Genomic DNA, 24,813 nt, shown 5'->3' on the forward strand with positions numbered 1-24,813 from the left:
CGATGAGGGTATAAAGAATCATCGCAGCCACAACCTAGATTCGAACAGCACAAGAAAGCTAGTGTCTTGGCCTCGAAAACATTCATCGACATTATTACCTGTTTCTTTTACGATGAAGTTGGCCTCGGTCTACTTGCTGGGTCTGGTGGCTTCGGTTGCCGCAGTGCCCTCGGCGCGCACGCGCTATGTTGTCCATGAGAGACGTAACACGACTGCGAGGAGCAACTTTTCCAAGCGCGATGCGGTGCCATCCGACGAGCGCATCCAAGTGCGAGTTGCCTTGAAGCAGCGCAACTTGGACAAGGGCATGGACTACCTGATGGATGTGTAAGTGTTGAGGAGCAGCCCAGGACAATACGTGCAAGCTAACACGGTCTTAGTTCCGATCCCAACTCTCCCAACTACGGAAAACACTACAGCGCCGAGCAGGTTGCTGAGCTGTTCAAGCCAGCTGATGAGTCTGTCGAGTCCGTGAAGAGATGGCTGGCCGGCGCGGGCATCTCGGACAAGTCCCTTGTCGTCCCCAAGAGCGGCGGTTCCGTCTACTTTTCCACCACGGTCGACAGGCTGGAGAGCATTCTTCAGACGCGCTACCACGTCTACCATCACGCCAGAGGTGACGTGGAGCACATTGGAACGGATGAGTACAGCTTGCCCAGCGACGTCTCTGATGTTGTCGACTTTGTCGTGCCTGGACTGGCCATGATGCGTAAACGAGCGGCAGGAGGTGCGCAGAGCAGCCTTGCCCGCCGCAAGATCCTCGAAGCCCGGGCGAAGGGAACTGTTGTGCCTGGCTTGACAGACGACCAAGGTAGCCATGATGCGACTTTTTTCGGGCTACGGTGCGCAAGAGACTGACAGACTTTTAGGAAACCGCAAGAAATGCTCCCAAATCGTGACGCCCGAGTGCATCCGCGCCATGTACAACGTCCCCCGCGGTAGCCTTGCTGACCCGAGCAACAAGATGGGCATCTACGAGTCGGAGCACCAAAAGTACGCCCAGGAAGACCTGGACAAGTATTTTACCCTGATTGCGCCTGAGATCCCCAACGGCACCCACCCTGAGGTCAACATCATCGGCCACGACCGCGCCAACGGCACGCTCGCCGAGGCGGGCAAGGAGTCGACGCTCGACTTTCAGCTCGCGTATCCCCTCATCTGGCCGCAGCAAATCGTCGATTTCCAGACCGAGTACGACGACGCGCACCCACACGGGTACTTTAACTTTTTCCTCGACGCGATTGACGGCAGCTACTGTGACTACATGGGTGGTTATGACCCCAACGTCGACGGGACCCCGTCTGCGCACCAGTGTGGTGTCTTTAACAGGACCAACGTGATCAGCATTTCGTATGGCTTCCCGGAGAAGGACTACCCGGTCAACTACCAAAAGGTTCGTATCTTTTCTGACCTGGTTGAGAGCATATTCTGATGTTTTGGTGTAGCGCCAGTGTGACGAGTTTATGAAGCTGGGTCTGCAGGGCACCTCAATGTTCCTGGCCAGCGGCGACAGGGGTGTTGCAGAGGAAGGATGTCTGGGTGAGAATGGTGATGTTTTTACAGCAGACCAGTCGTCCTCGTGCCCGTACATGACCTCGGTCGGCTCCACGCAAATCGTGCCGGGCGGCGATGCGGGGGATGAAGAGATGGTGACTCGGTGGTTCTCGCCCGGAGGTGGATTCAGCAACATTTTCCCTCGCCCAGAATACCAAAAGCACGCAGTGAACCGGTACGTCGGATGACAAATACGTGGCAGTTGACATGACCAATATGTCCATGAAAACAAACTGACAACGACACAGATACTTCCAGTCCCACGATCCCGGCTACGCCAACTACAGCACTGTGGACATGAAGATCCCATACGCAAGCGGCGGCGTGTACAACGGTGCGGGCCGAGGTTACCCAGACATTGCCGCCGCCGGCGACTTTGGCTTCATCGTGTACCAGGGCAAGATTCTGTACGAGGGCGGCACCTCGATGAGCGCGCCCGTCATCGGCGCCATGTTCAACCTCATCAACGAGGAACGCATCAAGAGGGGCAAGGGCCCGGTCGGCTTCGTGAACCCGACGCTGTACCAGCACGAGGAAATCTTCCACGACGTCGTCAAGGGCGGCATGTACACAGGAGGCGGCGTCTGCAAGGACAAGGGCTTCAATGCGACCCGAGGCTGGGATCCGACCACGGGTATGGGAACGCCGAAGTTCGACAAGATGCTCGAGGTCTTCCTGAACCTTGCGTAGAATTGTGGTGAGAGGATTTTAGGGGTAAAAAGCATTTTGGTGTATTTATTTTGGCGGTTGGCTCGATATTGCAGCGCCCTGATTGGCTCATATCCTGTTAGACCCAATTTTAGCACAGGCTGTGTGATCGCCTCAGAACTAGGTACCTAAATACCTGTAGGTACCTAAATAGTTATCCTTATCCTTCTACATCCAACACCAAAGACCCTACCCCGACGTACGTACGATATTCGGAAGTCACCGTTGCGCTTCAAAAATGGCGAATACATGATTTTATTACAGACGAATTAGGTACAATGATAATTTGAACAAGAAGAGAAGCAAAAAGAAGGACTTTTAGAAAGGGGCTGATAATAGCTTCAGACCTCGTTTGCGTAGATCATTTCTCGCAGCTGCACAGCTTCACCACTCTGTTCACACAGCTCCCGAAACGCACCACCCGGCTTCTCCCACAACTCGCTTGGTGTGCCCGCCTCGACCACCATGCCCGCGTCCAGCACCAAGATCTTGTCAAAGTCGGCTACCGTCTGCAGCCGGTGCGCCACGACAATGAGCGTCGTGTCGTGGAAACCATCCCGTATGCTGCGCTGAATCAGCCGGTCCGTCGCCATGTCAACCGCCGACGTGGCCTCATCGAGCACCAGGAGCCTCGGACGGGACAAGATGGCCCGCGCGAGACAGACGAGCTGGCGCTGGCTGTGCGACAGGTTGCCACCGCCCTCGGACACCTTGCTGGACAGCCGCTTGAAAATGTTGACGTTGGTGGGCAACGGGGACAACGAGGAGGAGGTTTCGTCGTCGCTGCTTTCGGCCGCGATGCTGCGGTCGCTGTCCGAATCGATGAGGTGCACGCGGGCGAGACAGCTGTGCAGCTCGTCGTCAGTGTGCTGGTTGGAAGGATCCAGGTTGCTGCGGATCGTGCCAGAGAACAAAACAGGGTCCTGGGGTACATGTTAGTGTTGGCGGAACGACAATATGAATGATCAAGCGCGATTCGCTTACTTGAGGAATGATGGACAGGCGCGAGCGCATGCTTTGGGCATTGAGAATCGAAGTATCAATCCCGTCAATCACCACCTTCCCACCTCGCCTATCAATGAGCCGAAACAGCGCCAGTGTAAGCGACGACTTGCCTGCTCCCGTGCGACCGACTATGCCAACCCGCTGCTTGTCGCCAATCTCGAAAGAGACATCCCGCAGCACGGCGGGCAAACCCTCGGCATACGCGGCTTGCAGGTGCTCGACCTGCACGGTACCGTTGCGCGGCCAGTCTGCGGGCGGCTCCAACCCCCCTAGGTCCTCGGTCGGCAGCTCGGCGTATTCCGTGATGCGCTCGACGGCGTTCATGTCCAGCTCCATGGTCGCGTAGTTGCGCATCGCAAAAGTGATGGCCCAGGAGAAGCTGAGCGCAAACGACAGTGCGAAGCCGGCGAGGTTGGCGCCAAAATGCGCCGGGTCGGCCACGACGAGCAGCCCGACGGCCGTGGTGAAGACGGTGCCAATCAGGTTCATGTGAAACGTCATCCACTGGTTGAGCGACCAGTTGTGAAGCGTCATGGTGCCCCATTCGTCAATTTGGTCGTGGATGCGGCGCGTGTAGTCGGCCGTCTTGCGGTACACGCGGAGTGTGGACACGCCAGCCAGCGCGGCGTTGAGCGTCTCGAACACGGGCGACTTGGCGTTGCTCTCGAGGCGCTTCACGGGCCGCGCGGCGGCGAGGTAGCGCCCCGACACGAGGATGCTAGCGATGATCAGCACGCCAGCGAGGGGAATCATGAGACGTGAGAGGATGACGGCGGCGAAGCAGATGGTGACGAGCTCGAACGCGTGCACCAACACAAGAGTCATGTCTTCCATGAGCCGGCTATCGAGAATGTCAAAGTCGGCGGTGAGACGGTTGAGGATGCGGCCGACGGGGACCGTGTCCATCCAGCGGAGCGGCGCGCGGAGGATGGTGTGCACGACGTCTTGGAAGAGCTTCCTGCTGAACTGGAGACTGATCATAAAGGACCAGTAGAAACGCAGGGTGCCTATGAGCGCGCCCGCCGCGCAGAGAAGCAGGTAAACGCCCAGGTAATAGGAGAGGGAATGGGACTCTGGAGGCGCTACATCATGCTCGGAAGAATAAAAGGCCATCAGAGCAGGTTGGACAAAGGCGGCCTGGAAGCTGGCCAGGCTCGTCGTGTTACCAGTTGGCATATTGCCTTGGCTAGCCGCTGTCCAGATGCGCAACCACCAATTCCGGCCTTGATCAGTTAGTACAATATTTCACGAGACGTGGGGTTATACAACCTACCAAAGTTTGTTGCCTCAAACAGAGTCAAGAAGACGAGGAGCGGAATCCAGAGATGCCAACCACCGCCGCTCGTAACTAGCTTGTGGTAGACATGGCGCTTGATTACACCCTTTTCACGTGCTTCATCCTGGACGTACTTCTTTGCTTCTGCATCCTCTCCGTCATCACCTGCCGATTGGTGGCCAGTTTGGCCCGAGAGGCGGGGCGGGTTGAAACTGGTCGCGACGCTCGAGACCGACTTTGGCGTGGCTGTGCCGCCGCTCGTTGCGACCCCGATGAAGTCTCTCAAGGTCGGCCCCGAATGCTGTATCGTCCCGCTGCCCAGTTCGATAAAGTAGGCCGCCTCCTCCGCCACCAATCCCAGATGGTGCGTGACCAGAATTCGCGTGCGTCCTTTGCAAATATCCCCCGCAATGGCATGCAGCATAATGTGCCGACCGACATGCGCGTCCACGGCGCTGAAGATGTCGTCCATGACGAGGATCGCGGCGCGCGAGTACAGCAGACGTGCCAGCGAGACGCGCCACTTTTGCCCGCCGCTGAGGTTAACGCCGTTGGCGCCTAGCTCCGTCGCGTCGCCGTCGTCGAGAGCGGCAATGTCCTTTTCCAAGGCGCAGGCGTGAAGCACCGCGGCGTAGCGGCTCGCGACGTACGGCAGGCCAAACAGGATGTTGTTCTGGAGAGACGTATTTTCGAGCCAGACAGTCTGGGCGACGTAGGCCACCGTGCCGGGCACCACCCAGTCGTCCGCGTTGAACTGGTCCTCGGTGCAGTTCCAGGAAGGAGGCTCTTGAGGAGCGGCCGGCATCACAATGTGACCGCCGTATAGCTCGGCTTCTCCGATGAGTGCATGGAGTAGTAGTGTCTTGCCCGTCCCGGATTTTCCTGTAATAACGGAAAGCTGACCCTGCGGAAATTCTGCATTCAGTCCACTCAAGGTAAATGTTTCATTGTCATAGTCGCGCTGAGTCGCCTCCGGCGTGTCCGTCGGCCAGCTAATTGTTGCATTGTCAAACGCAATGCGTGACCCGGACGTGACTGACTGCTGCAGCTCAGGCTCGCCCAGAAACGCATCTAGTCGTCTAATAGACACAAGCGTATCAAAGCCGACCGTCAGCAGCTCGGGCAGCCCCGCCAACGCCGACTCGAGGCTCTTGAACATGGCGATACTCACAAACGCGACCGCGGGTGATAGCTGGCCATGCAGCAATACGTACGTCGCCAGTGATGCCGCGGACAGCAAGATGGGACTGGTGACCCAGCAGCAAAATACCATGGTGTTGGCCAGGAACACGCGCCACAGGGTGTCGAGCTCTTCGGCGCGCTTGGCGAGGATGCGCCGCTCCCACGTGGCCTCGAGGGCGGAGAACTTGATGCGGCGCAGGCCGTTGACGGCCTCGCTGACGACGGCCAGCTTCTGGTCGCGGTCGCGCATCAGCCGCGTCTCGGCGTCAATGTACCGGCGCGAGGCCATGGCGTTGACGGGGAGCAGAGAGGCCCAGGCGAGGGCGCCGGCGAGAAACGGCACAGCGCCTATGACCTGCACCAGGTAGCCGGAAAAGACGACGAGCTTGCCGACGCTGCTCACGATCAGGATCTGGTACATGGCGAAGTCGGCAATATGCTTGACGTCGACGCCGATGAGGTTCATGATGGCCTGGCGCGACTTGGACGAGTCTTCGGCGGTGTCGTGGGGCTTTGCTTTTGCGTCTCGCTCTTTCTGCTTTGCTGCGTCGTTGCTGGTTGTCCCGTTTGTGGCAACAGCTGGCATATCCTCGTCTCCGACATGGGCGGCGGATTTGATGTCTTTTCGGCGCAGGGCCTTGGCAAAGATCAGTGCGGACAGCTGTCCCCGGACTGGTGCGAAGATGTTCTTGATCGAGCGCCACATGATCCGGGAAGCCATCATCTAATAGTCCGAGTCGTTAGCGCTGTCGCCTTGTTTGCATTAGCACAGTTGGAGAATATTGACGTACCTGGTCAGCAAGTGTGAAGAGACCGATGAGGACGGGGAAGATCCAGAGACTCGACCCTGGTTGGGGCTCAGTGCCCACCTTCTCCAGCCTTTGTATAAGCTGCGACATGGCCCAAAACGGCCCTACACCGATAACTGAGCGAACAAGGACGCAGATCCAAAGAACTGTAAGTTCTTTCCAGTATGTGCGGCCCAGAGATCGTACGAGACGTCCGGTGTGCTTGGCACGAATCCACTGTAGAGTCAAGTGCGCTGCCCTCGCGTACTTTTCCATGGACGGAACATCGTTGTGATCGAGATCACCTTGGCGCGCTGCTGTCCGAATCAGCGGCCGCACCCAGAGGAACATGAAGCGCTGCAGCGCGCAGACGGACTGCTCGGGCGACACGGGCCGGCCGTTGTGGTGCACGTCGGGGCGTCTTGGAAAGGACAGCCCGTTGAGGAGTACGCAAGGGCAGAGAAATGCATTTCCCACGATGAGGCTCTGAATAATTTGTCTCGAATTCAGCGAGTGATGAGCGACAAACAGCCCCTGCAGGACAATGGCTGGGGCGATCAAGGCGGCCGATGCAGCGACCCGGAGGCCAGCCTCGTAGCATCGGACGGGGGCAATATCGAGCCGGATAGACACGGATTGGAGGAGAATAATCAACTGTCAGGGTCAGATTGCGACATCAATTGTAAGAGAGCGTGAAAACAAAAGACGTACCCATGCCAAGGTCAAAAGCCAGGACGAAATTTGCCCATTGCGTGTTTCCGCGTAGAGGGTGCTAAGCACAGAGACCGCCACCGAGGCCGCAAATGCGACGGTGGAAAGAAACAGACACAGCAGCTTGGGCGCCTTGTTGGAGAATCGGGCCATGGACTCTGGCGTGCTCTTGCCGTCTTCATCTTCGTACCAGTTGTCCTGCGGCTTTGCGCGGACCGCCAATTGGGCGAAGCCGGCCGCGCATGTTGTGAAGCGCGAGGCGACGACGATGCTCGCACCGCATACGCCCAGGGCCGATGCCGCAAGAAGCCAGCTTTCTGGATTCTCTGGCAGCAACATTTTTCAGGAATCTTATACAAAAAGTCCGGTGTAAGCGCGCGTTTCCAAGACACAGGACGCTTCGATTGACAGTCTGGATCTGGTGCAGATTGTTCAAGGAACCCGTCACGATGTGAAGCTTGGAGGTGCGACAGTGATGATTGAATCCTGTCGCGTTCTGCAGCCTCACAGTGCGTGATGCGGAGGAGATGTATGCCGAGAGCTTGGTAGCTGGACAGCTTGGCAGCTTGGTGGCAATCCAATAAGTGCAACGTCGTGTCCCCTTGCCACGAACCGAACGTTTTCTTTTTTTTTTGCCACAGTATTGGCTGGCAATTTGGTATCAACGCCACTCATACCGGAAATATAGAGTTTTACGGGAGCTGAAGGCAACACAACGTCTAAGGACTGGTTCTACAGGGTAATTGCCCATGACTGCCACCGAGACACAATGTCGGCGCTGGCACATACATATTCCACTTTGAACCATGATGCCTATCTTCCCCCGGTACACAGAGTACTTGCTCGATACATCAGTACCGTACCAGTAGTTGGGCCCATCGGGGTGTGTAGGAACCCAATCTCATGCAACACGCCGCCACTCCACCGATCAGCCCTGCATGCACCAGAGCGGATCAGTGTAGTGCCAAAGATTGAAAGGAGAAATTATCCTATCCCCTTGTAGCACGGAGGTGGGATGGGAAGTGGATAGGCAGATCTTGCCGTCTTTACCATATAAATGTCTTGGCCATATTTGAGACATTGCTGTCCACGGCCCTGGCTAGGGACACTTTCAGCTTTCAGCTGCAGGAAAGTTCTGGGGCGCAGAAGAGACATTTATGCCCATATATGCTAGGTGGAATGAAGCAATTCTTTTTGGAACATATTCCTTGGTGCGCCTTGCCTTTGCCGGTGCACTTGTTCCGAGACCAACCGCGGGCGAAAAGTCTGCGAGCGAATATCAGCCAATTGGGTGCTGGGCATTATCTGTTCCCCTGCTAGATCAATGGGGGGAACTTAATAAAAGCCATCTGTGAATCGACCGAGCGGGAAAGCGTAGGAGTGATGTCAGCGCGCGATACGGGTCAGAGGCTTCACCGTACCCCGACCAAGTTCGCAACTCGAGCTGTTTTCGTTAGTTTCGTTCCCATTGCCTTTTCGTCTTGGAAGTGTTCCTAGCAAAAATGAGCGCAATTCACTCTCTCAGTCTGCCTCCCGCCCTGGAGGGCATCTCCAGGACGATGTGGACCGTTCTCGGCCTCGTGGCCGCCGTGGTCTGCGCCGTGGCCTACGGCACGGCGATGCCGCGCAACTTCCCGCGCAACATCCCGCGCGTGCCTCTCTGGCTTCACTTCTGGACCGTGCTCCGCGGCGCGTCCAAGTCGGACGTGTACAACAAGCTCGTCCGCGGGCTGATTGAGGAGCACGGCGCCGTCGCCTTCTGGAACGAGGGCGCGTGGACGATCCTGGTGACCAAGCCCGAGTACCTCGTGCAAATCTTCAAGAACAGCGACAAGAAGCTCAACAAGATGGGCCTCGCCGAGCGCATCCCCTGGGGCAGCGGCGCCAAGCTCTTTGGCATCAACATCATCGACTCGGACGGCGAGCTCTACGCCACGTTCCGCAAGCTCCTCAAGGAAGGCTTCTGCCTCCCGGCGCCGCTCGACTCGTTCCGCGAAAAGGCGCGGCTGCTGGCCGACCAGCTGCTGCGCGCGCAGGACAGCGAGCCGTCGGGCGTGCTGGTCGGGCCCTTTGTCTGGCGCTGGGCGCTGTCCGTCTGGGGCGAGTACTTTCTGGACGCGCAGTTTGACGACGCGCAGATGGACTACCGGACCTTTAACATCCAGCAGGTGCTCGGGGTGCAGAACCGCAAGTTCATGGGCCGGCTCAAGGGGCTCTTCCCGTTCCTGGACAACCTGCCGTTCACGCTGCCGGTGACGCGGCACACGGACGCGCTGCTGTACGAGGTGCAGCGGCGGCTGCTGCGGCTCGCCGAGGAGCGCTGCCAGTCGCCGCCGCCGCCGGGCGGGGAGAACAAGATCGGCTTCAGCCTGCACCGCGCGCGCGCCGAGGGCCTCATGTCCGAGTTCCACTACCAGTGCAACCACAAGCAGCTCTTCATCGCGGGCCACGAAAACGTCGAGACGACGCTCAACTCGGCCCTCGAGGAGCTCGGCGCGCACCCGCACATCCAGCAGCTGCTCCGCGACGAGGTCACGCGCGACATCCCGTGGGACTATGCCTGCAAGGACCTCGACCAGCTGCCGCTGCTCAACGCCGTCATCTACGAGGCCCTGCGCCTGTACCCGCCGCTCGGCCACATGTCGAACCGCATCGCGACGGTGCCGTACGTGCTCGGCGACGACATTGCCGTGCCCCAGGGCATGATGCTCGGCTGGCACTCGTACGGCATCCAGACCGACCCGCGCGTCTGGGGCGAGACGGCCCGCTCGTTTGATCCCTTTCGTTGGGGAGCCGACTCGGCCGCCGTCAAGCAGACGCTGCGCCAGAGACAGGCACGCGGCCAGTACCTCCCGTTTGGCATCTACGGCAGGAAGTGCCTGGGGTTCAACATTGCCATGCAGATGCTGCAGTGCACGCTGTGCGAGCTCGTGCGCAACATCGACTGGAAGCATCCCGAGGGCTACACTTTTTCCTATGGCAAGGTACGTTGTTGGGGCATGTGGCTGGCTTTGAGTTGGTACTGACATTTTCTAGGCTGCGTTGGTTATGCCCGACAACATCACGATGAAGATTGCTGAGAGACGGAGTGAGCCGGACAAGGTTGCGCCGACTGAATGATGTCGACTGATTGTAGATCCCCTCGTTAGAAATATAGACATATTTTAGATGTAGATGATCGTCAAATGAGACAGTAATTATTCACGTGAGCAAATGTGTCAGGGAAGACCCCTTGGGCTACGTCTGCACGTGCAATTGTGTAATACTTCAAGTGCCCTCTTTCTCAACCCTATAAGAAGTCATTACCCCTCTTCATTTGAAACTCCGATTATACATCATTTCAACTTGCCAAGAGTACACTTTCTCATCTTCAACTCGATACTACTATTACGACAATGTCTGCTGCCACCATGAGGCCTTGGTTCCCGCAGGATCCCCTGCTGCTCAAGCTGCTCCGCGCCGCCAAAGCGGTCCCCAACGACCGCGTCATGATCCATGACATGTACGGGCTGCAAAAGACATACCCCGAGCTACTTGGCGATATCCTCGAGACACGGTACCGGCTTCAATACTGCCTCCCCGCGACAAGCTTCAACAACAAGGGCCTGCTCACGGACATCTTTCTGTACCAGACGGCCTGCACCAAGACGGGCTACGAGTTTGCCGTTGCATTTTTTGCTATTCGCGCTCTGGGCGGCGCATTTGTTCCTCTGGGTAAAAATGTACCGCCAGGCCAAACCTGACTTCGTTCGCTAGCTAACTCACGCAGATGCTGCTGCCGCGCTGGAGCGCAGGGCGGACACGCTCATGAAGGCCAACGCAACGTGCATCCTCGCGGACCAGGGAAGCGTGGCCGACGCGGAGAATACAGTCCGCTATATCCGCGACAAGCACGTCGCGTCGCTGGATGTTGTGCCCATCTCCTGGCAGCACCCCGGCGTCGCCCCCGACAGCATCTCCATCGTGGAGGGGACGGAGCTGGACCCTGACGGACCCGGCTTTGTCGTCTTCACCTCGGGCACCACTGGCTACTCGAAAGGCGTTGTCCTGCGCCGATACTGCTTCGCCGCCGCGCCCCTCGAGCAGGGCGACGGCGCCGTCGTCAACTACAACGCAAGCCACTGGCTGGGCGGCACCAAGCACATCATCGACGGTCTTTTGACCGGCAAGACGGTCTTTGCCCTCGCCACACCGGCGTCCTCGGCCGACGTCTTGGCCAAATTCAAGGAGCACCTTGTGACGCACTTTGTCTTCAACCCGGCCCTTTTGCGGGGCATGAAAAAGCTACTGCTGGAAGAGGTTGGGGAGCTGACGCCGGAGACGAGGAACAAGATTGCTCATTACTTTCGAGGCATGACGTATTTTCTCAGCATTGGCGGCCTGGTCGACCATGACACCGTTCAGTTTTGGACCGATGTGCTGGGCTACCCGTTCCAAAACAGGTACGGCTCTACTGAGCTTGGTGGATTGCCGACGTTGGGTATCTCCGATATCAAGGTTTGTTATTATCCTCTTCTCTGAGTTGCTTTGTATTGACTAGTGATGCACTTCCAGGGCTCAGTGGGCAAGATTGCTCCAGGCGTAGAGGTCAAGCTGTCCGAAGGAACTCATGGCCGACTATTCATAAAAAGCCCGGACAGATTCCTTGGGTACGTAAACTGCAACTAATCAAACTAAGGTTGTGAATACACGTATGAACCTCAGCTAATAGAATCAATCTAGCTACTTGGGGGACGAACAGAAGACCAAGGCGGCTTTCGATGACCAGGGCTTCTACAAGACCGGTGACATTGCTGAGCTAGTGGGCGACGAGCTGCTCTTCCACGGCCGCGAGCGAGATGACTGTACGTTTCCCCTTGTCCGGCCTCTGCTCTTTTCCAAGCTAACAACACCCCCAGACATCATCCACGGCGACACGTCCATCTCGACCGTCGAGGTGGAGCGCGCTTTGATGGCACTGGGGTACTTTGAGGAGGCGACCGTCGTCGCGCTGCCTGTCTCGGAATCTGTGCAACTCTGCGGGACAGTTGTCCGCCCCAAGCAGGGCCACCGAGCGGAGATGAGCCTCGCCCGGGTACGATCGGACCTCGAGGGCAAGCTGGACGAGCGGAAGCGGCCGGTTGCGATGCGCATCCTGGCGGCGGGCGAGGAGCTGCCGATGACGGCGACTGGCAAGCCCGTCAAGAGACAGGTCATTGAGGACTTCTTCTACGCCGGAGACTGCGGACGAGACTGGTTCACTCCAGACGCGCCGCCCCCGAATGTCGAGTGCCAGGGTATCTAGTAGGTATTCGCAGAACCTTGCTTTTGAGCGAGAGAGCTGGGTTCGATGCAGTAGCGGTCCCGTAAACTTTTTTGAAACTTTTTCTTTTTTTTTCGCATCTTGAACCGTAACCGGTGTAGTATACGGAGTAATCATCTACGAATTACACTCAACCCATGCAGACAGGTGGATAGAAGATCAGCTAGCTTCTGGGGGCTGCACCCAAGCGTCATCCGTATACATTAGATATTTTTCTTTCAAAGACTTGCGCCGACCAGTCGGAACTGGCAGATATGACAGGCGGTTGAGGGGGGTGTTGGCACTACTACTAGCTTAGACTTCACAACTCGAACCAGGGTTGACCCCGGCTTCACGGGTCCGTCTTAGTGCCGGCTTTTTCGTGGTGTGCGGTTAGCGAAATGGAGAACTGAGCGGATCAGACAAACAAGAAAAGCAAACTGGAGGCAGATGAACTGGAGGCTGGCTGCTTTGCACGTAGCACATGTTTCGGAGACGCAGATTATGAGCTTAGCCACTGCCGTCTTGATGGGAAAGCTGGGTTCTTGGTCGCCGGTCGGGCTCCATCCCTTTGTGTTTTGTGTGCGGTTGGTTGAGCGGCCTTTTTCACGGTCACTGAGACGGACGCCCGAGCTATGAGTTCCCCTTGCTTCAAGCTCTCCAAGTTTTGTCAAAGCTTCTCGCCGGTTCTCTCTCCTGCGAGCTCATTCCCTTGGCCGTATTTAGTCTTGGTAACCACAATGCTCCATCTCGCGACGCTCGCGCTGCTCCTCGCCGCCGCCGCGCTCGTCTACGCCTGGCGGCGAGCGCGGTCCTGCCCGCCCATGCACGCCAACAAAGTCCCAGAAACAGGCATTGAAGACTTGAAGCAATGCAAAGATCACCATGAGCTGCGAACCCAGTTTCTGGAGCTGGTTCGCGACGACGGTGCGGGAAGCTGGCCGCCGGTGGCCCGCCATGACAACTGGCCCGCGGCTTTGCGCGCCTACAAAACGGTCTATGCCGAACTTGCGCCGCTGCTGGCCACGGCAGAACCGTCTCTCGATGATGCCTTCAATGTTAAGAGGTGTGCCGAGTTTCGTGCGCGCATGCGTGCGAGCCTGGAACGCAACGTGGACAGCAACGCCACAGCCAAGTGTCTGCAGTTGGTTCTGGATGGTCACTGGAACGAGCTTGGCCGCGACTCTTTCAATGGCTTTTATTCCTGCGTAGCTTGTCTTCGGCACGCCTACAGGTACGTGGAGATGTTTTACTTCATTTTTTTTTTAAATAACCAGCTTCGTCCCAAGTCTAACCGCAAATCGTGCCGCAGATGGGCAACCAACCCCGTCGTCCGCGTCGCGCAAAACGAGAAGCAGCTAGCTTTCCCGCCCGAGCTGGACCTGGCATGGTCGTATATCCAGAAACATCTAGACATTACCTCGCCCAGCGGAAACATCATGGCCAACATCATCTACAACTTTGACGCCCAGGGCAAGCTGACCTATCGCGTCAACGAAGGCCTGTCGGAAGAGGTTCAGCAAACGGAGCTGGCCTGGTGCAAGATCTTTTCCGATTCCGAGAGTCTGGTGAGTCCACGCGCTGCATCTGCAAGGATCGACTGGAGGAAACGTCTTCTTACTCTTTTTTCGTCTCCATTGTACAGGCTACGCCAATGTACTGCAGCATCATACGCGCCATGATGAGCTACGAGCAAGGCGACAAAAAGGCCGCTCTGGCCTACACCGAGGCCGTGTTCCAGCAGGCCCGAAAGGTCATTCTCCATCTCTACGACAACATGAACGAGTCCAACGTCTCGCGCGCCCTCTGGGTCCGGCACGTATCCGGCATCCACAGCTGGGGGCTGACGGCAGAGACGGAGCACGGCCCGGTCGAGTACGGCGGCCTGTCGGGCAGCCAGACGCTCATCTTCCTCTCCATGGACGCCTTCATCGGCATCCCGTCGTATCACTCCGACGACGAGATCCGGATGCACATTTCCAAAAACATGAGGAGCGTGTTTGCCCTCATGAAGAAGCACTGCTTCCGACCGCAGCTCAACAAGAGCGACGCAGCCGAGGACCAGGCCATTGTGCAAGTCATGGATCGCATCGTGAAGCAGATGAGGGTGCGTCTCTTCCCTTTACATAAATTGAGGCTGTTGCTAACAATGTATTGTTGAACAGACATTCCGCGGTGTACACAAAGTGCGCGCCGTCCGGTTCTTGTCAGCCCCAGCACCGGAGAGAGTGCCCATGACGGCCGCCCTCTCCGTCTTGGAGGAAGAGGACAAGAACGACGACAAGATGGACAATAAAGAAGGCAAGAAAGAAAACAAGGCGGAAAATGAGGGAGGCGCGTACGCTTCGATTGATGGGCTCTTGACAAAGAGACTTGATCAGACTGTATAATAAAAGGTTGGACGATCGCGGGAGTCTGAGATGACTTCACAAACTATGTTTGCATAATAGTACATGGTGTTTTCTGGTGTAAAATAGTAATTATATGCAGCCTTGACTATTATCGATATTTTCCCTCAATCGTACGATCTCAACAGCCAGCCACCATAGCAGTGGCTGCAGGGCTGATCGATGCCCTGGGCGGAACTGCAAGGTGCCAGAGCCGGGCCGCTCGTGTTCCGCCTACACGTGCGACATGTATGTCTTGCTCAAAATCTAGAAAATAATGCAATACTCTTCTTCTTGCACATTTACACACTTCTACCTTGACAAGCTACAAGGCAGTAAGCCTCTCCGCAGCACTGCAGCACTTCACAACGCTGTTTGCAACAACCCCACAAGCGCATCTTCAATCGTCACCACACCACGGACTCCCATGGACCGCGCAAAAAAAGGGCGAGCTCTACTATGGGCCATTATGATACTATACGTGCTCTTCACAACCTGGAACTTTGTGTCGCTCGATAGAAGTCGCGAGGCGGTCCCGTCTACCAGGCTCGACTCTTCCGACGAGACGGCCGCTGCCGATCCGCAGTATGCAAACAAGCCCCAGCCGACGTCGGTGTAGACGATGGAAGGGCTCCAAACGCTAACAGGGAGCAGGATCTGGCCCTATCTTGACCACGACAGACACAAGGCATATGTTCGGCAGCTGGTCGCAGAGGTCGACGCCCGGCCCGAGCAGCCGCTGTCGCCCGCGACGCAGCGCCTCAAGGACGCCATCGAGACCAAGTCGCACCTGTACATGTACTTTACCGAAATGTTTACCCAGATCCCTGAAGACGTTCGGTATGGCGATAACCAGACTGTGCTTCGCGATTATAACCACATGCTGCGACTGCTGAGCCACATTGTCACAACGGCGCCGTCTCCCGGGCTGGGCGTGCCCCTCCCGCCCATGGCTATGATACTGACAGATCCCGCCAGTACCGCGAGGTACGTCATCTTTTTTGTTCTCGAGGACTCGCTGATAAGTGTTTTATGGATAGTGGCTACGCTGCTTTTCTTGACCCAGAGGTCAACGTCCTGCTCAAAGGCATCTTGAATGAATGGGCCGCCTTTCTCGGGGTACGTTTTCCAGCCCCGTGTGGGTGACAGACAAGCCGTTGCTAACATTTTTTGTTCGTTTTTTTCAGAGCCGCGACTCGTTGGTATACGTCAAGAACGGCTCAACCGGCTGGCTGGGCAAAGACTCCCTGGCTGAGCTGGAAAGCGTGGCCAATCTGGAGCCCGGAACAAAGGCCAGCTTCGCAGACTTGTTCGAGTGCGATGCGGAAGACGAGTACTACGGTTTCCGCTCTTGGGACGGCAAGTCGAATTTAAACGAACAAATCCCCTTTCCATTCTCTAACCCCGGTACCCAGACTTCTTCACTCGTCGCTTCCGGCCGCATGTGCGCCCCGTCGCCGAACCCCACGACGACGGCGTCATCGTCAACGCCTGCGAGTCCGTCCCGCACACCGTCGGGCTCCGGGCGCGGCTCCGCGACACCTTCTTCGTCAAGGCGCAGCCGTACTCGGTGCTCGACATGCTCGGCCACGACGCCGTCGCCGCCGCCGCCTTTGACAACGCCACCGTGTACCAGGCCTTTCTAAGCCTGCACTCGTACCACCGCTGGCACGCGCCGGTTGCCGGCACCATCCGCAGCGCCCGCGTCGTCGACGGCACCTACTACAGCCTCCCGCGCTTCTTCGGCCTCGACCAGCCGGGCGTGACGTTTCCGCGCAAGCCGCAGGGGTTCGGGCACGCGATGCGCTACCTGAGCGAGATGGCGACCAGGGCCGTCATCGTCATCGAGGCGGACAACCGCGACCTGGGCCTGGTTGCGTTTGTCGCGGTCGGCATGGTTGAGATTAGCACGTGTGAGATTACGGCGACGGTAGGACAGCATGTCAAAAAGGGCGATGAGATTGGCTCGTTTCATTTTGGAGGCTCGAGTTATGTCCTGCTCTTCCAGGACGGCGTTGAGCTGACGGGGCTGCCGGAGCCGGGAAACTTCTCGTCACCGAATATGCCGGTGCTGAGCAAGATTGCTACTGTTTCGTCGCGAAGGCTGACACTCCAAGGATGACATATCTCATTCTCGATTCTCCGAGTGAGGTCGGGGCACACGAGTTGTGCAGGTGACATTCTATTCTCAGCCTCAGGATGGGGCAGACGAAGTTGTGCAAGTACACGAAGAGCCATGCAACTTTTGTCTTGGCTTTTTGGGGCAAATGTTCTAGTTTACCGTACATTTCCGAATACACAAGTTATGAATTTTTGTCCAATCTACCACGTCACCCAAGGGGCTGATGTCGGAGAGTATCCCCAACGGGACGGACCGGCAACGAGCTAGACAGACATCAGCTAACAGCTAACAGACTAGTTTGTCAACTAGTCCGTAGCGGCTGTTGGAAAATTTGCGCACACGCCCATGATGAATGTTCTGGGATCTCGAAATTGACAACCTGCGCGACCCAACGCCAGTTCTCGACCGCCAGTTCTCAGACCGTCGCAACGACCTTGGCAGACCCGACGCCGACTGTCGGACCACGGCTCACGATAGTTAGTTCGCCCCGTCCGTCCGGAGAATCACGGACCATCGCGACCTTTTGCCCGTCCAGCCAGCCACAAACCACAAACCCGCCTTTGTCTCGCACCAAAGCTTGACCCCAGCTAGACTTGCCGCCGGCGTGGTTGTCCATTACACGCCCCCCTCAACGATCGCACGCCCCTTGTCTAAACGATCTACATAGACATCTTGCTGAGATTGCATAGAGTCGCCGGGGGAGGGGGGTCTGTAAAAGCGGCAACGAGTTGAGTCCGTCCCAGGTCAGGGTTGTTCAAACGTTGTACTTCGTACGCAGTTATACGTTACTTGGAACGCGTTGAGTTTTTTTCTGTTTCTCTTCGCAGAAAAGTAATAATTGGAGCCTTTGTTTGTGCTTGTTTTGGCCCAGCGCCCGCATGCGAATGGCTGCTCGTCACTCCCGACATGGGTCCTTTCCGTTTCTCTTTTTTTTTTCTTTCTTGCGCCCATGTCCATAAAAAGCGGGAATGATATAAAACAAGGACAAACAAGAACCGATACGTAATCGTCTCCCACTTGAAAACCCAACGCCCTGATTGCTGTCTTCGTTTCTGTGCGTGAGCTGTCAGTTCAGAATCAGTAACTTGCCCCGAGTTCCTGTTGACGCCATGGACATCTTGGAAGTCTTTCAGCCCTTGCCGGAACTCCTTGTTCAACTGCCTCATCGATTCTACCAGTTGTCATGGCCGGAATTGTCTGTGTTGAGCTTGCTTCGACCATTGGCTGCGTGCGTGGCCATCTACTTGGCACTGGTGCTCAAGTCGTCGACAACGACCAACTTTCCAGGTCCACGACCATGGCCCATTGTCGGCCACTTGCCATCCCTGTACCGCTGTCATGCAGAAAGACAATTCTTCATCTGGTCCAAGCAGTTTGGTGACGTGATTCAGGTCAAGTTTGGAAACATGCCCGTCATTGTTGTCAACACGGCCGCTTCGGCCAAGGAGATCTTCACCGGTAGCGCTGCCGCCCTCTCCTCGCGTCCCATCTTTCATACATTCCACGAGGTAAACTTGAGCCTAATTTTTTATCCCAATTGTTAAAACCTGTTTTGAGTATTTGATTGTGCATGCATCATGTGATGAAAAGAGAATCGCAACTAACATGGCAGAATAGTTCATCGCCGGCACACTCGGGCCCACCATCGGCACGGCCGTGTACGGAGACGCGTTGAAGCGCGGCCGCAAAGCCACAGCCGCTGAGCTCAGCAAGCCGGCCGTCAAGGCCAACCTGGACAAGATCGACCTCGAAACGCGACACTTTATACACGAGGTGCTGAGCTACGGCAGCGAGGGCCGGACGGCGCTGCAGGTGTCCAAGCTGATCAAGCGGCTGGCGCTGAGCCTGTCCATGTCCATCTGCTACGGCCGGCGCATGTTCTCTGGCGATCCGCTGACGCAGGAGATCATCGAGGTGGAGCACGAGATCCTGAAGCTGCGCAGCATGACGGACAATTTGCAGGACTTTCTGCCCGTGCTGCGCGTCTGGCCGCTGAACCGGTACCGGAGGGGCGCCGCGCGGCTGTGCGCGCGGCGCGACGCCTACGTGCAGCAGCTCAACGACGAGGTCAAGAGCAAGATGCGCAGCGGCACCAACGAGCCGTGCCTGTGGGCCAAGAACGAGGCCGCGGCGCACCCGCTGCCGCTGACGGAGCTGTCGACGGTGCTCCTCACGTTCTTGTCGGGCGGGCTGGCGACGGAGAGCAACACCATCTACTGGGGCCTCGTGCTTCTGGCGACGCGGCCGGATATTCAGCAGACGGCGCTGCGCCACATCCAGAAGGCGTACCCGGATGTTGGGCAGGTTTTTGCGGATGGGCTGCGGGACACGGAGGACATACCCTATATCAGCGCACTGGTGCGCGAGATTCTCCGGTATGTTTCGCCTTATTGATTGCAAATTGGCCCGCCTTGATCAGAGCATCCAATCTAATAACAAGGACAGGTTCTACACACCGTCGCGATTGGCCCTGCCTAGGCTAGCGGTCCAGCCCATTGTATACCAAGACAAGGTTATTCCCGAAGGAAGCACCGTCATCCTCAACACATTTGCATGCAACAGAGGTAATGATCAAGTCACATTCAGTACGACGTGACCCGCGAGGAGGAGGGGCTGACAGACTTAAAATTCCAGATGCTAAAATATTCCGCGATCCTAACACGTTTCGGCCCGAGCGCTGGCTGGAGGACCCCGATCAGCCCATCTTCAGCTACGGGCTGGGCTATCGGATGTGTGCGGGGTACACGCTGGCAAACCACGTCGTGTACACGCTCTTTACCCGGCTGATTGCGTCGTTTGAGATTTCGGCCGACGAGGGCGTCGATGCGGACGCCATCTCGGGATGCGAGAGTGCCGGCCACCAAGCCATGGCGCCGCGGCCGACGGGATTGTACTTTGCGCCGCGCGACGCAACGTTGCTCAAGGCGGCTCTGGTGCGCGATGTGCATCGTCAGATATAGACGTTCTTTTGTTCGAAGTTGTAGGGGGGTTGTTGCTGTCTGTCAAGCTGGCATTCGCTGACAGGGGGGCGGTTTGTTATAGTGGTAGGGGTGCCAGGTCGAGGCTGCGCTGTGGATGGAGGGTGGGTGGTTTTCAATATATTGAGTAGTCCACAATTCACTTGCAAGATTTCTGTCCTACCAACCGTTTCTTGAGACGAAGTAGACACCGACTTGTCTTTGTGCAGAGCCTCTGTGTAACACAAGCCAACAGAGCAAGTACATGCGATGGATGGGAGCGAACTAATAAAGGCAGTCCATCCATTGCCAGAGACCAGAATAAAAGTTTTAATATGCATGAGTTGTCGTGCTCGCTTCCGGGCTTCCTGAAGAAAAAAAAAAAAAAAAGATGCCTCCGCCTCCCCGCATTGAACCCATACACCAATAAGCTTGCTCCGGCTCCGGCCGGTCGCCATCATCAACTCCTTCAACACAACAACACGTGGAAACTGAGCAGAGACGAACCGATTGAGTTTTGGTGGCTGCAGCTTTTTCATGCGTGCATTCCCAACTACACTTTAATTTCGTTAGTTGGAAACGAAATTTGTCCAGGCCACAAAACGGTCCCGTCCGTGGCGGCACAAGTTGGCCGAGATCAGCGCTCGAGTCAAGAACATGTTCGGCGAGATCCGCCCTGTCAACAAGGGTTGTCGTGCTCCTCTGGCAGCTTCTGCAGGCTCGTCAATATTCCACAAAGAGAAAGCGACCGCCAGCTTGTCAGCAGGCATGGGGAAGAAAACTCTTTTCCCACGCCATCGCGGGTCTCTTATTGCTGCGCTTCAACCCTCAGGGTCCCATTGCAGGACATGCAGGATGCGGCGACCGCAGCCAATATTACTTTGCGAGCGTTTGAGCATGTATGATTGGGTCCCCGTTGCTCAGCCTGATTCGAGGAAGAGCCAAATATGGCGTATAAACCCGTGTCTGGGCGGGGAACAAGCCGGCACAGTCCTTCCGAGATGGCTGCTTCGGTTTTATTTCCGGTTCTGCTGCGGCCATCAAGGTGCGTGGCCGTTGCATAAAACAAACGTTTCCGAACGTGCCATCTCACCCGTGTTTTCCTGGTCTTCTCTGTTGGAACTCAGAATCTAATCTAATCTACCGAGACTACCAGACGACAGGCTCTTCTTCATCATGGAAGCATCCGCAGGTCTGACTTCGAAGCCGGCTGAGCGCCCAATGGCGACACGCTGGTTTCACTGGTATGATGCCGGTGCCAGCAAGGCAGAGCGAAAGCTACTACGGAAACTCGACTTTTACATTTTGCTCTACGCCTGCCTTGTACGTCAAAACTCCGTCTCTTCATTGTCCGGCTTCCAACTAATCATGTATGCAGACGTTCTTTGTCAAATACTTGGTAAGTGATTCCAACATGTCGGCGAGTTGCGCTGCTTACTCTTGCAGGATCAAACCAATGTCACAAACGCCTGGCTCAGTGGCATGCAAAAAGATCTCCACCTCAGTATGCTGTCTCTCCAAACTCATTTGCCGACACGATGCTAACAAGTCTCACCAGAGGCCAACGATCTCAACTGGTTCACGACCTACTTCAGCGTCGGCGTCATCATCGGCGCGCCCATTTCGACGTGCATGCTCACAGTAGTGCAGCCGAGATACTGGTTGCCCTTCTGCACCATTGCCTGGTCCTTCTTTGTACTGTTCATGTACAAATCCGAAAACGCTTCTACTCTCTTTGCTCTCAGGTATGGCCGCGCTCTTGACTGCCTGCTCATTCTCTGACCTGCGACTAGGTTCTGCTGCGGCCTGTTTGAAGCCGGTGCTTACCCTGGCTGTTTATACGTGGTATGTACCCCTTGAATGAGATGTGAAGGTTCAGAACTAAGTCCAAGACAGATCGGTAGCTGGTACACCAAATCCGAAATCAGCCGACGTACCGGAATATTCCTCTTTTCTTCCGTTTTCGGATCCATGTGCTCGGGCTACATTCAAGCTGGACTGTTAGAACACATTGACTCGGATAAATACTACCCAATACCGTCGCTAACAATGTTCCCTAGCCACAAGCACATGGATGGTGTGGCAGGCCTAGCCGCCTGGCGCTGGCTGTTCATCTTCGACTTTCTTCTGGGAGTTCCCGTTGCCATTTTCGGATTCTTCGTCTGCCCTCGTAAGTACACTCTGCACTGTTCCAAATGACGCTTGTGCTCACTAGTTATAGACGAGCCCAGAGGAAAGAGGATCTGGTGGATGACGGAAGAGGAGAAGCAACTCTCCGTCGACAGAATGAAGAGAGATGGACGTGATGCTACCAGTGTCTGGACATGGGATGTCATCCGCCAAATTGCTCGGTCCTGGCAGTTTTACGGCTTCATCATCGGTTGGGGGTACGTACTGCAACCGTTTCTCCCTATACAGAGTGCTGACCACTCCCCAGATTCGTCGAGCTGACTTGCGGCAACAACCTGATGCGATGGATGGGCCTATGGCTGAAGAAGGAAGGCTGGGGACAGACACAGGTCCAGGCCATCCCGACTGGCATCGGCGCCATGGTACGTTTTCCCAGCCCGCCAATCTCTTGCAACCCAGTGCTGACACCCGTGGCTAGCAACTCGTCTTCATCTTCACCAGCGCCGTCGCTGCCGATTCGCTCAACAACCGAGCGCTGCCCTTCTTCGTGCTCTGTATGTTCATGCTCTTCTCCTACCTCGTCTTCCTCATCGGCACCGAGAACAACGGTCTGCGCATGACGGCCTACTTCATCGGCGGCGCCTACGGCGGTCTCTCTCCGCTCTTGGGTGGCTGGATCAACTGCAGCTGCGGCGGCAACAAGCAGCTGCGCTCCTTCATCACGGCCATGATGATCTCCGTCGGCTAGTAAGTCCCCCCTTCCCGTGCCGCACCATCCAACGCCCACTAACACATTGCAGCGCCATTGAAGCGCCCGCGCAGCAGGTGGTATTCCCGACGGCCGATGCGCCCAATTTCCGACGGACAAAGGGTTACAACTTTGGTGTCGGCATGGTCGTGGCAACGGCTGTGTGGTGCGCCGTCGTCATCCCCCTCATGGCGCGCTACTGGTTCTTCAAGGACAAGCAGATGTGCGACAACTGCGACTGCGACGAGCCCATTGCGGAGAGCACCAGCTACAGGGCGAATACAAAGACGGCCGACGCGTCCGACTAGTATCAAAAAGTAATGTCATGGGAGTAAAAATAGACTGAGTCGGCCGCGGAAAGAGAGGGACAAGTTGGATTTGCATGGGTTGGGTCACATTTACCAGGTTAATATCAGGTTGCCAGGCTTCATTCGCTGTATTTTGGGCTATATTATTTGATCAAATCTATTTCGTCTTCCCACCATTAGCACCGATTTACTAATACTGAAGCTTGGCAGCGATCAAGTCCGTCTTGGCAGTAACTAATCCATCATCCACTGCGGAGAAGCCACCTCTTGGCATTATCCCACCTCGCAGCCGGGAATTCGCGCACGGCACGACTCGAGGGCGCCAATAATATGCCCGACGATGTCATCTGAGGAGGACTCGATCTCGGCCAATTACAAACGGTGTTGCGAGCCCATCATCGATCGAGTGTGTGCAGTCTTGGCGGCTTCAACCTCTCCTTTCCACCCAGCCCCCCTTGTCACCAACCATGGCCTCCAATATAATCGGAGAATTGTCGTGCTGTGGCCGAACATTTTCTGCATGCCCGTTGCCCGATTGGCCTCGCGACTCAAGCCGGGGCCCAACGTACGGCGCTGCTTGCTCGGTCGCTCCGTGGTGAGAGGAGATGAAGCAAACGGACCACGATTTGTGCCACCACGGCTTGCGCGTCCTGGACTAACTTCAAAAGAATGAATCTGCTCCTGCCCGCCTGGGTAGAATTTGAGGCGCCCAGGCTACTGTGCCGAGTCTACAGCTCGTGGCCAAGCACGTCGGCGTTTGCGTCGTCAGTCGTACTCTTTCTCGGATGTCGCCACGTCATCATGGGCTACGAACAATTCCATCGTATAGCCACCGCTAACTCGGATTTGCCTACAAAGGCGCGCTGTTCATGGAGCGCTGGTTGGGGCAGGTACGACAAGCTTCAACCCACGTCTACGCCGATCACTCCGTCAGGAGCACGTCTTCTCTTTCGAAACGCGGCTGTGGCGTTGACCAAGTATAGACACAGTGCTCGAGCAGAAGCGCACTACGTTGACACGGGTGGGAGCCAATATCTGGACTCGAAATGCAACATCCCAAGTCCGCATCCCGACTCGTCTTGCTCTCACGCGACCGTGTCACGCCCGATTCGCCTCCTGCGCCTCATATTGTGCATGCGTTTTGCGCTACCAGACCCGCGTCTAATCGTCCAATGTGCTATCCTGTGACTGGTCGATTAGAGTCGTTGTAATTCGCTCATGGTACAGACCAGCGCAGAGAGTATCACGGGCGGCGAGGCGTTGGTCGTGCCGAGCCGCCATGGTGCAGCGGAACTCATTCACGGTTCCACACGCACATTGCAATTCCAATAAAAGAGAATCGTCGTCGATGGGATCGAGCACGGCCAACGCATGACGAATTGCCAGTCTGGGTCCCCAAAACGCCATATCCAACACCCTCCCCAATCCTTACCAAATGGAACTCTTGCCCGTCCCTTTCGAGATCCGGCAGCAGATATACAATGAGCTGCTCGTCTGCAGGGACCACATCTTCTTGGAACTGGCCGGCTCGGAGCAGGCCGACTTCTTCGCCGTCGTCTCCAACAACGGCGCGCTGGGGCTGCACCCGTCCGTGCTCGGGGTGAACCGGGCGACCAACGCCGAGGCGGCCGCCGCGCTGTACGCCAGGAACCGCTT

The 24,813-nt window shown here is 56.5% G+C and overlaps 8 protein-coding genes across 8 annotated transcripts; 7 read left to right on the forward strand and 1 right to left on the reverse strand.

The window, feature by feature from the left end:
• Positions 1-112: 112 nt before the first annotated feature.
• On the forward strand, positions 113-2,244 carry CCM_07927 (alkaline serine protease AorO, putative; the record flags this gene model as incomplete). The annotated part of the gene is given in 5 exon segments (XM_006673067.1): positions 113-327; positions 381-786; positions 803-1,393; positions 1,452-1,721; positions 1,813-2,244. The coding sequence occupies 5 exon segments, from the start codon at positions 113-115 to the stop codon at positions 2,242-2,244; spliced, it is 1,914 nt and encodes a 637-aa protein (XP_006673130.1).
• Positions 2,245-2,603: 359 nt separating this feature from the next.
• On the reverse strand, positions 2,604-7,563 carry CCM_07928 (ABC bile acid transporter, putative; the record flags this gene model as incomplete). Its single annotated transcript, XM_006673068.1, has 7 exons — positions 2,604-3,185; positions 3,247-4,490; positions 4,541-5,535; positions 5,584-5,622; positions 5,758-6,449; positions 6,517-7,167; positions 7,225-7,563. 7 exons carry the CDS (start codon positions 7,561-7,563, stop codon positions 2,604-2,606), a joined length of 4,542 nt encoding a protein of 1,513 aa, XP_006673131.1.
• A 1,163-nt stretch (positions 7,564-8,726) lies between these two features.
• Positions 8,727-10,344, forward strand: CCM_07929 (P450 family sporulation-specific N-formyltyrosine oxidase Dit2; the record flags this gene model as incomplete). The annotated part of the gene is made up of 2 exons (XM_006673069.1): positions 8,727-10,208; positions 10,261-10,344. 2 exons carry the CDS (start codon positions 8,727-8,729, stop codon positions 10,342-10,344), a joined length of 1,566 nt encoding a protein of 521 aa, XP_006673132.1.
• Positions 10,345-10,634: 290 nt separating this feature from the next.
• Positions 10,635-12,508, forward strand: CCM_07930 (AMP-dependent synthetase/ligase; the record flags this gene model as incomplete). Its single annotated transcript, XM_006673070.1, has 5 exons — positions 10,635-10,938; positions 10,994-11,725; positions 11,765-11,873; positions 11,947-12,068; positions 12,123-12,508. 5 exons carry the CDS (start codon positions 10,635-10,637, stop codon positions 12,506-12,508), a joined length of 1,653 nt encoding a protein of 550 aa, XP_006673133.1.
• A 737-nt stretch (positions 12,509-13,245) lies between these two features.
• Positions 13,246-14,895, forward strand: CCM_07931 (uncharacterized protein; the record flags this gene model as incomplete). Its single annotated transcript, XM_006673071.1, has 4 exons — positions 13,246-13,739; positions 13,818-14,073; positions 14,151-14,612; positions 14,671-14,895. 4 exons carry the CDS (start codon positions 13,246-13,248, stop codon positions 14,893-14,895), a joined length of 1,437 nt encoding a protein of 478 aa, XP_006673134.1.
• A 466-nt stretch (positions 14,896-15,361) lies between these two features.
• Positions 15,362-17,014, forward strand: CCM_07932 (phosphatidylserine decarboxylase family protein; the record flags this gene model as incomplete). Its single annotated transcript, XM_006673072.1, has 5 exons — positions 15,362-15,477; positions 15,547-15,879; positions 15,933-16,011; positions 16,080-16,233; positions 16,308-17,014. The coding sequence occupies 5 exons, from the start codon at positions 15,362-15,364 to the stop codon at positions 17,012-17,014; spliced, it is 1,389 nt and encodes a 462-aa protein (XP_006673135.1).
• A 1,109-nt stretch (positions 17,015-18,123) lies between these two features.
• Positions 18,124-19,974, forward strand: CCM_07933 (Cytochrome P450; the record flags this gene model as incomplete). The annotated part of the gene is made up of 4 exons (XM_006673073.1): positions 18,124-18,522; positions 18,632-19,389; positions 19,460-19,599; positions 19,649-19,974. 4 exons carry the CDS (start codon positions 18,124-18,126, stop codon positions 19,972-19,974), a joined length of 1,623 nt encoding a protein of 540 aa, XP_006673136.1.
• Positions 19,975-21,147: 1,173 nt separating this feature from the next.
• CCM_07934 (pantothenate transporter, putative) lies at positions 21,148-23,157 on the forward strand (the record flags this gene model as incomplete). Its single annotated transcript, XM_006673074.1, has 10 exons — positions 21,148-21,294; positions 21,350-21,370; positions 21,418-21,475; positions 21,530-21,716; positions 21,765-21,816; positions 21,868-22,141; positions 22,193-22,358; positions 22,409-22,523; positions 22,580-22,848; positions 22,902-23,157. The coding sequence occupies 10 exons, from the start codon at positions 21,148-21,150 to the stop codon at positions 23,155-23,157; spliced, it is 1,545 nt and encodes a 514-aa protein (XP_006673137.1).
• Between the last annotated feature and the right edge of the window lie 1,656 nt (positions 23,158-24,813).

This window comes from Cordyceps militaris, assembly GCF_000225605.1.
Source record: "Cordyceps militaris CM01 unplaced genomic scaffold CCM_S00006, whole genome shotgun sequence".
NCBI classification, from domain to species: Eukaryota; Fungi; Ascomycota; class Sordariomycetes; order Hypocreales; family Cordycipitaceae; genus Cordyceps; species Cordyceps militaris.